This window comes from Poromitra crassiceps (genome assembly GCF_964638095.1).
Source record: "Poromitra crassiceps genome assembly, chromosome: 17".
Taxonomy (NCBI): Eukaryota; Metazoa; Chordata; class Actinopteri; order Beryciformes; family Melamphaidae; genus Poromitra; species Poromitra crassiceps.
The window spans coordinates 35,093,245-35,107,156 of record NC_139635.1 but is presented as its reverse complement, the minus strand read 5'-3'; the positions used below and the strand labels follow the sequence as shown (position 1 = coordinate 35,107,156).

Sequence of the window (13,912 nt, the reverse complement as noted above, 5' to 3'; positions counted from 1 at the left end):
TCATTGCTAGCTGAAAGCTCACTGTGAAGAGACTCCTTGTCCTGTAAAAAAAATACACTCTTTTAACGGTCTGTGGTTAACAAAGGTTTAAACTTTATGGGCGTGGTCATTTGTGTTTGTAATAAAATAAAATAAAAAGTCTGGATGAATGTATTGTGTCTTGTGCGTAGGGGGCTCTGTTTGTATGTTTGTATATTTGCTGTTTTCCCAATATGGCGTATCTCATTTGTGAGAAGATTTGGTTTATTTTATGTTTGGATGATGTCTATTGTGCTGTTAGATAGGGGTGTCACAATATATCGTCCCACGAAATTTCGCGATAGTAAAACGTCACGATATGTATCGTTGAGATGAAATCTCATATCGTGAAAAAAAAAAAAAAAAAAAAAAAAAAAATTTTTTTTTTTTTTTTCAAAAGTAGACAAAGAAACGTCTTTGTTTGTTGAAGTTCAATGTGTGGAAAGTAGTTCAGTTGAACAAGTCTCTGAAGAGACACATGAGAAGTTATACAGGAGAGAAACCATTCAATTGAGTTTCTGGCAAAACTGTTTACTTGACAGGAAAAACTGAAGATGCATAAAAAATAGACTAAGAAAAGTCTTGTTGTTTGAGTTTGAAGAAAAACTGAAGATGCATAATGAGAATTTATACTGCTGAGAAACCTTTTAGTTCAAAGTAAATCTAAGTGACGGTGTAACTCATTCTATTTCAAGATAAGCCTTATCTCCAATCTCATGTTTTTTCTAGTTGTTATTGTAATAACAATTTCCCACAACAGCATGTTTTGTATTTGTGCATTTCAAATAAAATACTACTTTTCCAGTCATATATTGTCATTATTCAAGTTTAAAAAAATATTGTTAAAATCGTATCGTATCGTATCGTTATCGTGAACCCAGTATCGTGATACGTATCGTATCGTGAACTGAGTGTATCGTGACACCCCTACTGTTAGATGATGGTGTGTTTTAGCAATGTTGTTATTATTATAATGTGTCTGAATAATCCCATGACAGATGGGTCATGTAATGTAAATGACTAGACACGAAAATAAAAATGTGTTTGTTTCCTTCATTCATTCATTCCCCAATAAGGGAATAGTGACTTATAGATTCAAATAAAGTACCTCATCAGTTAAGGCACCTTCTGACTGTTTCTGAGGCTTCTTAAACTTGCTGAAAATACTTTTCTCCTAAAAGAAGCCAAAATAAAAATCAGTGAATACTCAGTTAAGTTTATTCTATCTACAATCTACAAGCGCTTGTTAGCCGACACAACTCACCTTACTAGTGTTATTCTCAGACAGATTGTCATTGCTGGCTGATAGGACTTTCTGAGCATCTTTGTCCTGAAACAGAGAAACAGATGTTGGATGAAATTGTGAAAGTGTGTAGAGGCTTGGAACATATCTACACGAGTAAAACCGTCACTCACCTGTGAGTCGTTCTTTTCTCCAGGTGCTTTGGGAGTCTTTTTGAGGAGACCGCTGAACAACCCGCCTTTCTCCTGATGGACAGACAGGTAAAAGGCTGAAGATGAAGTATGATCAATGTTTGAAATATTTACAGATTAAAAAAATAACTACAAAATCCACTTTCAATTTGGATTTAGACTGACTGACCTTGTTGTTATCAGATAAACTTTCATTGCTAGCTGAAAGCTCACTGTGAAGAGACTCCTTGTCCTGTTAAAAAAAATACACTCTTTTAACATTTATATGGCATCATCACTACACTCTTTTAACATTTATATAGCATCAACACTAGACTACACTCTTTTAACATTTATACAGCATCATCACTACTCTTTTAACATTTACATAAACATGGACGAGTGTAAATTGCTCCAGGGCGTCTCCATGGTAGCTCTAATGGAAAATAGTACCACAGGGATGAGGTATTTTTGTAGGCTTAACCAGAAATCGCCGCCATGTTGGTTTGTCAAGGGAAAAGTCTATGGGGTTTTAGAATGGGGATTTCACTTAAATGCATCAAATAAGGTATGTGGTTAACAAAGGTTTAAACTTTATGGGCGTGGTCATTTGTGTTTGTAATAAAATAAAATAAAAAGTCTGGATTAATGTATTGTGTCTTATGCGTAGGGGGCTCTGTTTGTATGTTTGTATGTTCTCCAGTTGGTCCAGGGATTTGAACCGGCAACCTCCTCTTCACAACCCCACTTCCCTAACCTTTAAGTAACCACTGACCCCCAAAACACTGTTATTGCAGCACACACTGATGCTGTGACTGTATGGAGACAGAAAGCAGAGGTGAAACTGCTTACTTCGTCTGTGCGAGATCTGTCTGCATGTCGGGACGACTTCTTGAACATTCCAGTGAACGCACCGCCTTTGTCCTGAAACACCAGGGGAGACAGATGGCATCAGGAAGTCCCAGCACAGCATCACAGTATGTCACCAGTTGTTGAGTTGTTTGTTCACCACAGTTTTTAACCACTTGCTAATATGTTTATCTGTTTTTTATTTGTTCTTTCCATGTAACAAGTGGAGATTTGCTTTGAGTGCTACCTGTATCATTTTAACATCCATAGATCATGATCATATTAGTTTTGAGACTTTAGTGTAATTATTACTGTAAACAAACAAGACCATCATCACGGAGAATACTAGCTTTCACATGTACACAATGGCAGATAGTGGAAGGAGTGGAAAGGCCAAGAATACATTTACTTCCAACATGTTTATCGTCTCAGTAAATCAAACTAGAAAACCAACGTGACCAATAACGTCTTCTTTGTGACGGGAAGCAACCAAAAAATGTGTGGCGTCCCACCTTAGTGTTGGTGTTGTCAGTCAGACTGTCGCTGCTGGCTGACAGATCTTTCTGGGCCAACAGATTCTCCTGAAACAAGACAACAGTCAAGTCATTAGAAACCGTCCGAGCACGGTCACTCCACAGTGGACGGGTGAGAGGGGTTATTGTCGCATTCCCAAGGAAAATACAAACACAACTCTTTGTCTGTGGTCTTATTATTTCTGTTCTTTGTGGTTTAAAGCATCTGAACACTTTGTTGTGCCCGTTTTATTTACGAGTGTCAAACCCCTTTATTTAGTGAGGAATTTACATACATGGTGATACGCACATGCTCAGTTGGGACAAACAACACTAAAAACTTGCTCAGCTTGGTGAAGGCAGACTCACCTGTACCTCTCCCTGGGCTTTAGGAGTCTTTCTGAGGAGTACGCCAAACAACGCGCCTTTCTCCTACAGAGTGAAACAGCTTGTTTTTAAATAACATTTTATTATTTTTCACAGATTTCATCATCATCATTTAGTTACAGCATGGAGATAAGATAGTAGGAATATGAATATTAACCTAGATGGGGGGGGAACAACCACCCAAACAAAACAAGAAAAAAGAGGGGGAGGGGGAGTAGGAGGGTTACAATGATGCCTTTGATATCCTTCACACACACACACACACACACACACACACACACACACACACACACACACACACACACACACACACACACACACACACACACACACACACACACACACAGAAGAAACACTGAGGATCTTTCCTATGCACATGCACATACAGTTCCTAACGCACTCTTTATACACGCAAATCATTTCATTTTAAGCAAATGGTAGAAGGGCTTCTGGAGCTGTCCAATCCACTTCCTCTTTGGATTATATCGCTCAGATCCTGGGGTAAGTAACTTATCAGCGGCTGTCAAATATTTATGAAGCGGTCTTCATTTCCTTTTATTTTGGCAGTTTTTTCCACAGGAAGTACTCTCAAAATTTCTCTGTACCATGGTGTTACAGATGGGTTTTTTTCTTGGATACAATTTATCATAATGCATCTTCTTGCCAGGAAAATAAGTTGATTTAATAACTTGGATCTTCGTGAATCCAAAACCCTTGATTTCGAAGGCAGCCTCCAACAAAGACTGTCCAGGATCAATATTACATTTCAAAATTAAACTCAACTCCTTTGCTATAGACTACACAACCAGAATCTAGCTATTTTCGAAAATTCCAAGAGACAATGTATATAAGTGCCATTTACCCAGAGGGGATCTGCTGGGGTAAATTTTTTTTAAATTTTGAGGTGTTCTATGTTGTCTGTGTATGTAATATTCCATATTGGGGGGGGAGAGATCCACACCCGGATCTATTTTCATGTTGGTCACAATGACTCATCTAGTTTCTGTGTGTGACTGACGAGGGTTTCTCAAAGTCTAAACACAGGTCTGTCATTTAGACTTACCTTGTTCTCTGATAGACTGTCATTGCTGGCAGAGAGCTCACTGTGCAGCGACGCCTTATCCTAAAAGAATGAAGAACATGCTAGTGAACCTGAGGAGGAAAACAAACACTGAGACACATGATACTGCTGACAGAGGGAAGCGCAAACTGATTCATTCTGGGTAAAACAGGAGGTTTTCTTGCACAAGGTGCAGCTAGGTGTAGGTACCGGATCTACTCGCCCTACCACATCGGCCCGCCCTACCGGATGTGCTCGGCTCGGTGTCCATGACTACAGATTAAGTTAAACGCTCACACCATTTATTTTCAAAAAGTAAGGCTCATGTTTAGGAGAAATGGTCCTGTATACTTGAATCATGATCATTGAATGTTTGTACGATTCATATTTTAATGTTCCCAAATGTGTGATAACATCAGTAGCTTAGCTTGTTAGCTAATTCAAAGTTGTCGTACATTTTGCCCACGTTAATCCCACGTGCCTGGCCCAGCCAATCACAATGTGTGCCCGGGCTGATCTGTAGTGGTAGGCGAGCTAAAATGGCACCGACACAGGCTTCAAATTTGTTATTTTCAACCGGCTCCAACCAAGCACTAAATTTGCTGTTCTCGAGCCAGATCTTGTTAAACTTGCACTTACCATGATGAAAGTAACGTTAGCGCACACACGACATCGCGACACACAAGCTGGGTGTGGTCTGATAAATTGTGACCAGGCTGAACAGCTTGCATTAGTATTGGTTCCCTGTTGGTTTCATTTGACTGAATTGAATGCAACTTTATAAAAGTAATGTTGCAGTTGGGGTTGAGGGCCTTGCTCAAGGGTACCTCAGTGGTGTTAATGAGGGAGGGGCTACTGGCTGATTGGCAAGTGCTGCTTTTCACTTTCCCCACCCAGATTTATCCTGCCAGTCCAAAGGATTGAACCGACGACCTTCCTGTCACCAGCTTGCTTCTCTAACCTTTAGGTCACCACTGCCCCATGCATTTGCTCTTGAATCAACCCTAAATTGTTTGCTATTCAATGAACTCCTTTCTTCTCCAATAGATTCATTAAAACATGTAATGGCAATAGAGTACGTCTCATCTCCAGTGATGCTAAAGCCCCCCAAGAAGCATGTTTAGAAAGATGTGGGTGGGCGTCCAAGTAGTGTAGCGGTAGATTCCCTGCCTACCAACACGAGGGTCGCAGGCTCGCCCCCTGTTACCTCCGGCTTGGTCGGGCGTCCATACAGGCATGATTGGCTGTGCCTGCGGGTGGGAAGCCAGATTAAGGGTATGTGTCCTGGTCGCGTGTATACTTTTTACAACGCAGTTTAGGTGAAACTGTAATAGAAAAATAGTTTAGATCATTATGGAACATGGAGTCGATAATGATCAACAACCAATTCATAAGCAATCAATCAATAATTTTATTCAGTCACAAAACCACGCCATGTCACTTCCGCTCGCTCGCACGCAACCCGGCAAGTTTGGAAAATTCTTGGGAAAGATGAATGAAGATCGCCCGTTATGCAGCAGAGCGGATATATACACTTTATGCATATTATGACACATTAATTACGCAACTATATATATCACTTTATGCATATAATATGACATCATTTAAGTAGTAAAACAGATATTAACTGTTTTTTCTTGGCTTTTAAAAGTAATCATCTCTAGTAGTAGTATATTGGGGGCTGCAGTGTCACCCACGCAGCGATTTAACGTTACTATGAAAGCAATTACAATTTTTAAACGGTGATGGTGATCTGAGGAAAATAACAAGTCAATGACCATAGCATCGATCAAACATGATCGACCGTATCAATCAATGCACTGCAAAATAATGCGGCGGCTAGTTTGACCGTGTATTTCAGAGCGGAGGCTGGCTTGACCGCAGTCGGATTGCAGGCAGTCTGCAGTGGGAGGGCATAAGAAACTATGTGTCATGGATGCTCACAAAAAGGCAAACAAATCATCTCTGTTTGAAGTTACAATTGGCGTGACGTTTTTAAGGTTTAATCTTGCGGTTAGGGCAAAAATTCAGTTAATAAATAACTTTTTAGGTGAGGGTTTTGCTAGCTTGCTAAGCGAGCAGAGCGCTGTGGCGCTTCTTCTGGTCGTGTTATGCGGGCGTGGGCGTGGTTTCACCTAAAGTGGGTTGTAAAAAGTATACACACGTCCTTGTCGCTGCAGTTGGGGTGCCTGTTTGAATAGCGTGATCCTCCCGTGTGCTACGCCCTGCCGGTGAAGCTCCCCGCTGTCGGGTGAAAAGAAGTGGCTGGCAACTGCGCAAGTGTCGGAGGAAGCATGGTGCTAGTCTACGGCTCTCCCCAGATTGGCAGAGGGTGGAGGGTGGGCTAGCAGGGGGAAATTGGCCAAGTACAATTGGGGAGAAAATGGGGGGAAATCAGAAAAAAAAATCATAATAATAAAAAAGAAACATGTGGGTGATGTGCAGATTTCTGTTGCACACACACACACACACACACACACACACACACACACACACACACACACACACACACATTACCTGCTCAGGTGTCGCCTCTGCAGGGATCTTGGGAGATTTCCGGAGGATCCCGCTGAAAAATCCCCCCTTTTCCTGCTGACATCAGACCCGTCCATGACACCGGCAGTGAGCATTACGTAACTATAATACACATAATGCTGCAGCTAGAATCCAATCCCTTCACACGTGAATAGTTCCACACACCTTAGAGTTCTCTGACAGATTATCATTACTGGCTGATTGGTCGCTGTGTAACGACTGCTGGTCCTGAAAGACAAGATGAACTGGTTCAATGCAAATAGCAGGTGGCAGGATTACACAGGTGGTATGGCTTTTGTGGTCATATGTTTGAACGGTGCATAATAAATCAGATTTTATTGTCACTGCACAAATATTATAGGCAATCTCTTTTAGCAGAGAGGCCTACTTGTTCTCCCTGAAATCAAAAAATCAGGAATCAGGAGCTTTTCATGATAAAGTAACTATTTTGGAGACAAACATCATGTAAATAGATTTTGGTGGAACCTTCAAAAAAACAGAGGGCAGCATTTTCTCCTGGTTCCTCACCAGCATGTCTTGACATACTGTTATTTAGAAGTATGTTGAGTTTAGTTTATGGAGTGGGGAGTTTCAGGTGAGCATTCCGAGCATTCTGGTCAAATGTGTTACAACCTTGCTCATAATTCCCAAGCAGCACAGGCAAGCCGTGCTTTATTGGTTGACATTCTCAGTCTAGTGGTAAACAGAGAGCTAGTCAGTGATCTTAATTATGTTTTCCTGTTTGTGTGTTTTTATTCTTTTTTGGGGTCAAATGTTTTTTTATTGACCCTTTCTTCATAAAAAAAAACCACACACAAGAAAACAAAACAAAAAACAAACAAATTAATAAATGAACAAACAAACAAATAAATACACTAAAACGTTTTTGTGCGGACCCAGTATCTAATAGTGAGGAAGCTTCCAGTGCAACGCAACCATCTTTTTAGCAGCTGTCAATCCAGCTAGTACAACGCATCTTTGACCAATCATTTAACAACAGGGCGGGCGGGCACAGTCACTGACTCACTGGGACAGTTACTGATATTAGGTCAGACAATTTAGTTGCCACCTTGGTCCAGAACTGCGAAACAGGTGGACCGTCCCACATTATGTGAAGAAAAGCAATCACAGCAAACAGATATTGCTTCTACATCAAACTCCACGTCACATTAAACATGTGGTCCTACCTATTTCTCCAAAACATGTGTATTGTCTTATGCGTTGTTCCCCCAGTTTTGTCCCAAAAGGCATCTCTCTCTGGGTCAAGATGTGGAGAAAGTACGTATGGGATAAGTGTTACGGCATTTAATCAACTACTTCACCTCCTCAGTTTGAGCAGCTTCTGATGTTTTGGGAGACTTCTTGAACATCCCGCTGAATATTCCTCCTTTGTCCTGAAATAAGAATGTTGATTATATTGATTCAATAAGAAGTTATGATGTTTGTATGTTCATCCAGGTCAGGTGAATGAGTGTCCGGTAAATGACTTGCATTATCTCTGCCATCATGTCTCACCTTGTTGCCGTTTTCAGACAGACTGTCACTGCTGGCTGACAGCTCACTTTGAGTGGTCAGATTCTCCTGAAACAGTCAATTGTAATATTATAATATTGTAATATATCAGTGAATTAAAAAACAAAGACAAAATCTTTATCCAAAGGAGGAAACCATTTTTGGGTCTACTGAGTGAAGCTGCTCACCTGTGCGGGCGTCTCGTCTGATGGTTTATGGGATTTTTTAAGAATGCCAGAGAAGAAGCCCCTCTTCTCCTGCAGAGGAAATTAAATAAAATACATAACATGTGTTTCTACATGTGTGCATTACATAACAGCTGCATGCATTGCTATCATGGGGAGAATCTAACCCCTCTCACCCTTGCAGAGAGCTACTACCATTTCATCTGAGTACTTGGCTCATCCCTACTATCCGGACACCCTTTGGTTCCTATACCGAAATAAAGCCCGTGAAGCCACTGAAACAAGACCTACATTGGAGGGTTCAGATGTTTCCTCTTCTGTGTCATCAGCATCGCTGCCTGCTGTGCTGACCTGGCAAACAGCCAAACAATCACATGAGTCTGGACTCTGGAATATTCTGCAGCAGCAAGGAAAGTTCAATATTAAATGATGAAGAGGGTTGTTGTTACCATCAGTGCAGGAGGTTTCTCTTTCTCTTTGGGTGTTTTCCGGAACATCCCAGCGATGAGGTTTCCCCTGTCCTGGATGGAGACGAGGAAAATCAATGAATAAAATGTCTACAAATGTAATGGAAAGCTGCAAACTGTTAATCCCTTACTTGTCTGGGCTCTTCCTGCTTGTCCTGCTTGGTGTTTTCTGCGGACGGTTCCTTCCCTGAGCCTGGATCCTGGGTGTTGGGATCTGGGCTGGGCTCTCTGTTGGTCTTGGAAGAGAGTCAGAACATTCAGCACATGAGCATGCCCTGTGGTTAATATCAATACCACCACACAAAAGCACACACTCAAATTTAAACGATGTGTTAAACAAAATATTAAGAAGACCTTCCTAATAAGAGCGGCACTCTCTTTTTGCACAATCCATGTCTCCAGGAGTAAAACTCCTCCTTTAACCTGCTCCCTCTCCATCTATGTTTACGCTTTGTGATTGAAATTCACAAGGAAGCAGCATTTGATGGCGTCTTGCTTCTGCAAGGGGGCACTGTTCAAAAGTTTAACAATTCTTTGCACATTCATATTTAGCTGTCACAAATTTGGGATTCTTGAAAATGAATAAATACAAAAACCTGCGATGGTATTATTGGTTGGAACTTTAATGGATGCCTACGGGTATGCCATGAAGTGACCACTAAAATATGCTTTTTAATTTTCCGGGAAGTAAAAGGGGAATTTTATATGGCAATAGAAGCGAAGAAAAGCTTTGTAAAAATCTTCGTCATTCATTGGTAAATGTGCATCCTAATATGGATATATATATATATATATATATATATATATATATATAGATGTCACAATGTCTATGACATCATCAGACATCACCTATGCTCTGTCACTTCATCATTCTGATGAGGGCAGTGTGCAGACTTTCTCTCACTACTGATCACTCACTGATGTCATCAGTGATGCGAAATTGAGCTATTGTGCGCTGAGTGATGTCACTCGAGCACTCCATGATGTGATCAGTGATGGTCACTCAAGCAATTGTGATGTCATCAGTGAGTGATGTCATCAGTGATGCAAAGTTGGCAAATTGTGCACTGTGAATGCCAATAGAATAGGCGAGGCCACGCAGCAGCCGAGCTGCGGGCGGGCGAGCCCGTGCAGCGGGCAAAAATGGTTGGCTAAAATTTTTCATTTTATTGTGACTTATGGGTGAAATCAATAAGGGATCATCTACCAGAATTAATCTATTGACTGACTGACCGGAATTGACTGCAGAACCAGACACATTTTTGTTGTTTTACCTACAGTGTATATGAACACATAATAAGTTAATAAAATTCAAACATTTTCAAACGGAAAACAATTCAGGTTCCACCAAACCAAAATTAAAAAAAGAAGTTACCACCACCACGAGCACCATCACCACTCAAGCAACAATGGGCTACTCCAAAAATGAACCTCGCTGTACAGGTAGCTCTTTCTAGCTAAAGAGTAAATAAGAGTAAAACATTGCCATCACCAAGCTCAACATGACGGCAGCATGCAGACAGCAGAGCCACCAGCAGCCTGACTGCAGCATGCAGACAGCAGAGCCACCAGCAGCATGACTGCAGCATGCAGACAGCAGAGCCACCAGCAGCATGACTGCATGCGACTGCAGCATGCAGACAGCAGAGCCAGCAGCCTGACTGCAGCATGCAGACAGCAGAGCCACCAGCAGCCTGACTGCAGCATGCAGACAGCAGAGCCACCAGCAGCCTGACTGCAGCATGCAGACAGCAGAGCCACCAGCAGCCTGACTGCAGCATGCAGACAGCAGAGCCACCAGCAGCCTGACTGCAGCATGCAGACAGCAGAGCCACCAGCAGCCTGACTGCAGCACGACTGCAGCATGCAGACAGCAGAGCCACCAGCAGCCTGACTGCAGCACGACTGCAGCACGCAGACAGCAGAGCCACCTGCAGCGCTTCAGAGCACAGTGTGTCCTACCTTTGGTGCGGCTCTGAACTGTAAACCTTTCATGACTGCCTTCAGACCTCCCTGCCAATCACAGCATGTGGAAACTGCCTCATTAGACTGAGACAGTTAGACTGACACAACACTGAGACAATTAGACTGACACAACACTGAGACAGTTAGACTGACACAACACTGAGACAGTTAGACTGACACAACACTGAGACAGTTAGACTGACACAACACTGAGACAGTTAGACTGACACAACACTGAGACAGTTAAACTGACACAACACTGAGACAATTAGACTGACACAACACTGAGACAGTTAGACTGACACAACACTGAGACAGTTAGACTGACACAACACTGAGACAGTTAGACTGACACAACACTGAGACAGTTAGACTGACACAACACTGAGACAGTTAGACTGACACAACACTGAGACAGTTAGACTGACACAACACTGAGACAGTTAGACTGACACAACACTGAGACAGTTAGACTGACACAACACTGAGACAGTTAGACTGACACAACACTGAGACAATTAAACTGACACAACACTGAGACAATTAGACTGACACAACACTGAGACAGTTAGACTGACACAACACTGAGACAGTTAGACTGACACAACACTGAGACAATTAAGGTGCGTTCACACAGAGATATTTATTTTTCGCTCTGTCGCTCAAGTCAACCCTTTGGAATCGCTCTGTCGCTCTGTTTAAATCGCTCATCAACAGGCACACGAAATGACGGACATGTGGGGGCTATAACGTTACGCAATGTCATGCTGTTTGTCCACTACGAGCCACCGTCATTGTTTACAAGCTAAAGCCTATCAGCGTGCTCCTAATGCGAGCTCCATTCCGGTAGGACAGACTTCACTTCATGTCAGCTGTCAGCCTGTCAATGCGGTTTGTTGCCACACAATAAACCAGCGGTTTGTTCCAAGCCAGTGTGATCCTTGACTCGCTCTCTCACATGGTAGCCAATCAGCGTCGAGCGGCGAGCGACTGATGCCAGCGTATTTTCGCTCGAGTTGGGATATTTCATCTCGGGCGACGAGCGTATTTTCTCCCTATCGCTCTGTCTCTGCCGCTCGGACGCCCAGCGATTTTTCTCCCAGGCGAATATACGCTCAATCGCTCATTTGCATTGACTTTGTATGTAAACTCGACGCCAGCGAAAAACTTTAATAGGTCGGTGTGAACGCACCTTTAGACTGACACAACACTGAGACAGTTAGACTGACACAACACTGAGACAGTTAGACTGACACAACACTGAGACAGTTAGACTGACACAACACTGAGACACACACACACACACACACACACACACACACACACCTGTTTGCCGCCAGGAACCTGTTTTGCAGGGACATCGTCAGCTTTTTCCTCTTGGTCACGGTCGTCGATCACGTAACTCTGAGGTGAACAGACATTATCAGACACTGTGACTAGGGATGCACGATATATCGGCAATCATATCGGTATCGGCCGATGTTGGTCATTTTTTTACATATCGGTCATATCGGTATCGGTCAGATGTTGCAATGTTAATATCGGTTATCATTATCAGCCAAATTATTCACGTTGATATGAAATAATGCAGTAAATCTAGGATTTATGGGCTTTTCCAAAGGCTTTGCAAATAAAGAAATGCATAACTTTTTCAAATTCAGTGTTAACATGTGTTTTTCAGTATGTACAAAATGTGATGATCATAAAAATGTGGTTTTATACAGATCATATCGACATCGGTAAATATCGGTTATCGGCCATAACAGCAATGTTAATATCGGTTATCGGCATCGGCCAAAATTTTCATATCGGTGCATCCCTAACTGTGACTCATCAAATGACCCCAGTCTGATTGGTGACCTAACAGGTAACTTCTGCTTTAACCTTCTACTGCTCAGACAACAGACACAGGTGAATGGCTTACAGTGAAAGAAGGAGTTGTATCTTTCTGGCTCTTCCGAAACATTCCACTCAGGACCCCGTGATTACCCTGAAACAGAGGAATAACAACAGAGACAGCGTACAAAATATACAAGGTGGGTCAGAGATGGGAATCAGAATCACACATTAAAGGGATAGTTCAGATTTTTTTTTGATGTGTGTTGTATGAGATACTTGTGTACTACATGCAGTAGAATGCAGCCGGCGCGGCCCCAGTTTGGAGAAATCAGGCAAGTAGAGCTGTCTGCTGAGTGTGAAGGGGGCCATGAGCAAGAACGTAAAAAAATGGGACCGCGCCAGCTACATTCTACTGCATGTAGTACACTGAGTGTATGCAAGTACCATACAACCCCACATCAAAAAATCCAAACTATCCCTTTAAAGGTCCCATTTTATGCTATTTTTAGCTGATTAAAACATCGCTCATGGGTTTTTAAAACAAGGTTATGAACTCTGTTGTAAAAAAACAACTAAAATGCAGCCACTATGCGACTTCTCTATCTGCTCTGTCTCTGGTCTCTCCCCTTATTAACTATGCGCTGTTTTGAGGGGGTGGGACCTCTGAGAAGATGAGCTGTTAGGATAGAAGATCCATCTTTGGTCTTTGAACGTTTTCTGGACATTTTTCCATGCTACACAGCTACGCTACAGACAACATGCTACACAGCTACGCTACAGACAACATGCTACACAGCTATGCTACAGACAACAAGCTACACAGCTATGCTACAAACATCAAGCTACACAGCTATGCTACAGACAAGCTACACAGCTATGCTACAGACAACAAGCTACACAGCTATGCTACAGACAACAAGGTTTGGTCTTCTGCATTCAGTTGGCGGGGACGGTGCTCTAAGTGGGCAAATTAAATGAGTGTTACGTTGTGATGTCACAAGTCACAGAAGTCAAAACGGCTCGTTTGGAGGCATTTTTTCCCCTTACATGGCTGGTGTGGCTTTATCCAGGGGACCATGTGTTTTGAGACTTCCATGATGTTTATATACTAAGTCCTTTATCATCAAAGAGGCAAAGTAAATCCTGTTTTACACAAAATGGGATCTTTAA

The 13,912-nt window shown here is 42.2% G+C and overlaps 1 protein-coding gene across 1 annotated transcript in view; it reads right to left on the bottom strand.

The window, feature by feature from the left end:
• Window positions 1–13,912, bottom strand: part of LOC310792378 (uncharacterized protein) — a 36,946-nt gene that overhangs the window by 18,429 nt on the left and 4,605 nt on the right. Inside the window, exons 8-25 of the mRNA XM_083654096.1 lie at window positions 12,828–12,893; window positions 12,230–12,307; window positions 10,901–10,951; window positions 9,070–9,174; window positions 8,921–8,992; window positions 8,763–8,822; window positions 8,475–8,543; window positions 8,290–8,355; window positions 8,097–8,168; window positions 6,940–7,002; window positions 6,757–6,828; window positions 4,243–4,302; window positions 3,162–3,224; window positions 2,793–2,861; window positions 2,284–2,355; window positions 1,622–1,684; window positions 1,435–1,506; window positions 1,283–1,348 (exon numbers count right to left, since the gene is read on the bottom strand). Coding sequence (XP_083510222.1) covers window positions 1,283–1,348; window positions 1,435–1,506; window positions 1,622–1,684; window positions 2,284–2,355; window positions 2,793–2,861; window positions 3,162–3,224; window positions 4,243–4,302; window positions 6,757–6,828; window positions 6,940–7,002; window positions 8,097–8,168; window positions 8,290–8,355; window positions 8,475–8,543; window positions 8,763–8,822; window positions 8,921–8,992; window positions 9,070–9,174; window positions 10,901–10,951; window positions 12,230–12,307; window positions 12,828–12,893 — 1,239 coding nt within the window. The remainder of the gene's footprint in view (window positions 1–1,282; window positions 1,349–1,434; window positions 1,507–1,621; window positions 1,685–2,283; window positions 2,356–2,792; window positions 2,862–3,161; window positions 3,225–4,242; window positions 4,303–6,756; window positions 6,829–6,939; window positions 7,003–8,096; window positions 8,169–8,289; window positions 8,356–8,474; window positions 8,544–8,762; window positions 8,823–8,920; window positions 8,993–9,069; window positions 9,175–10,900; window positions 10,952–12,229; window positions 12,308–12,827; window positions 12,894–13,912) is intronic.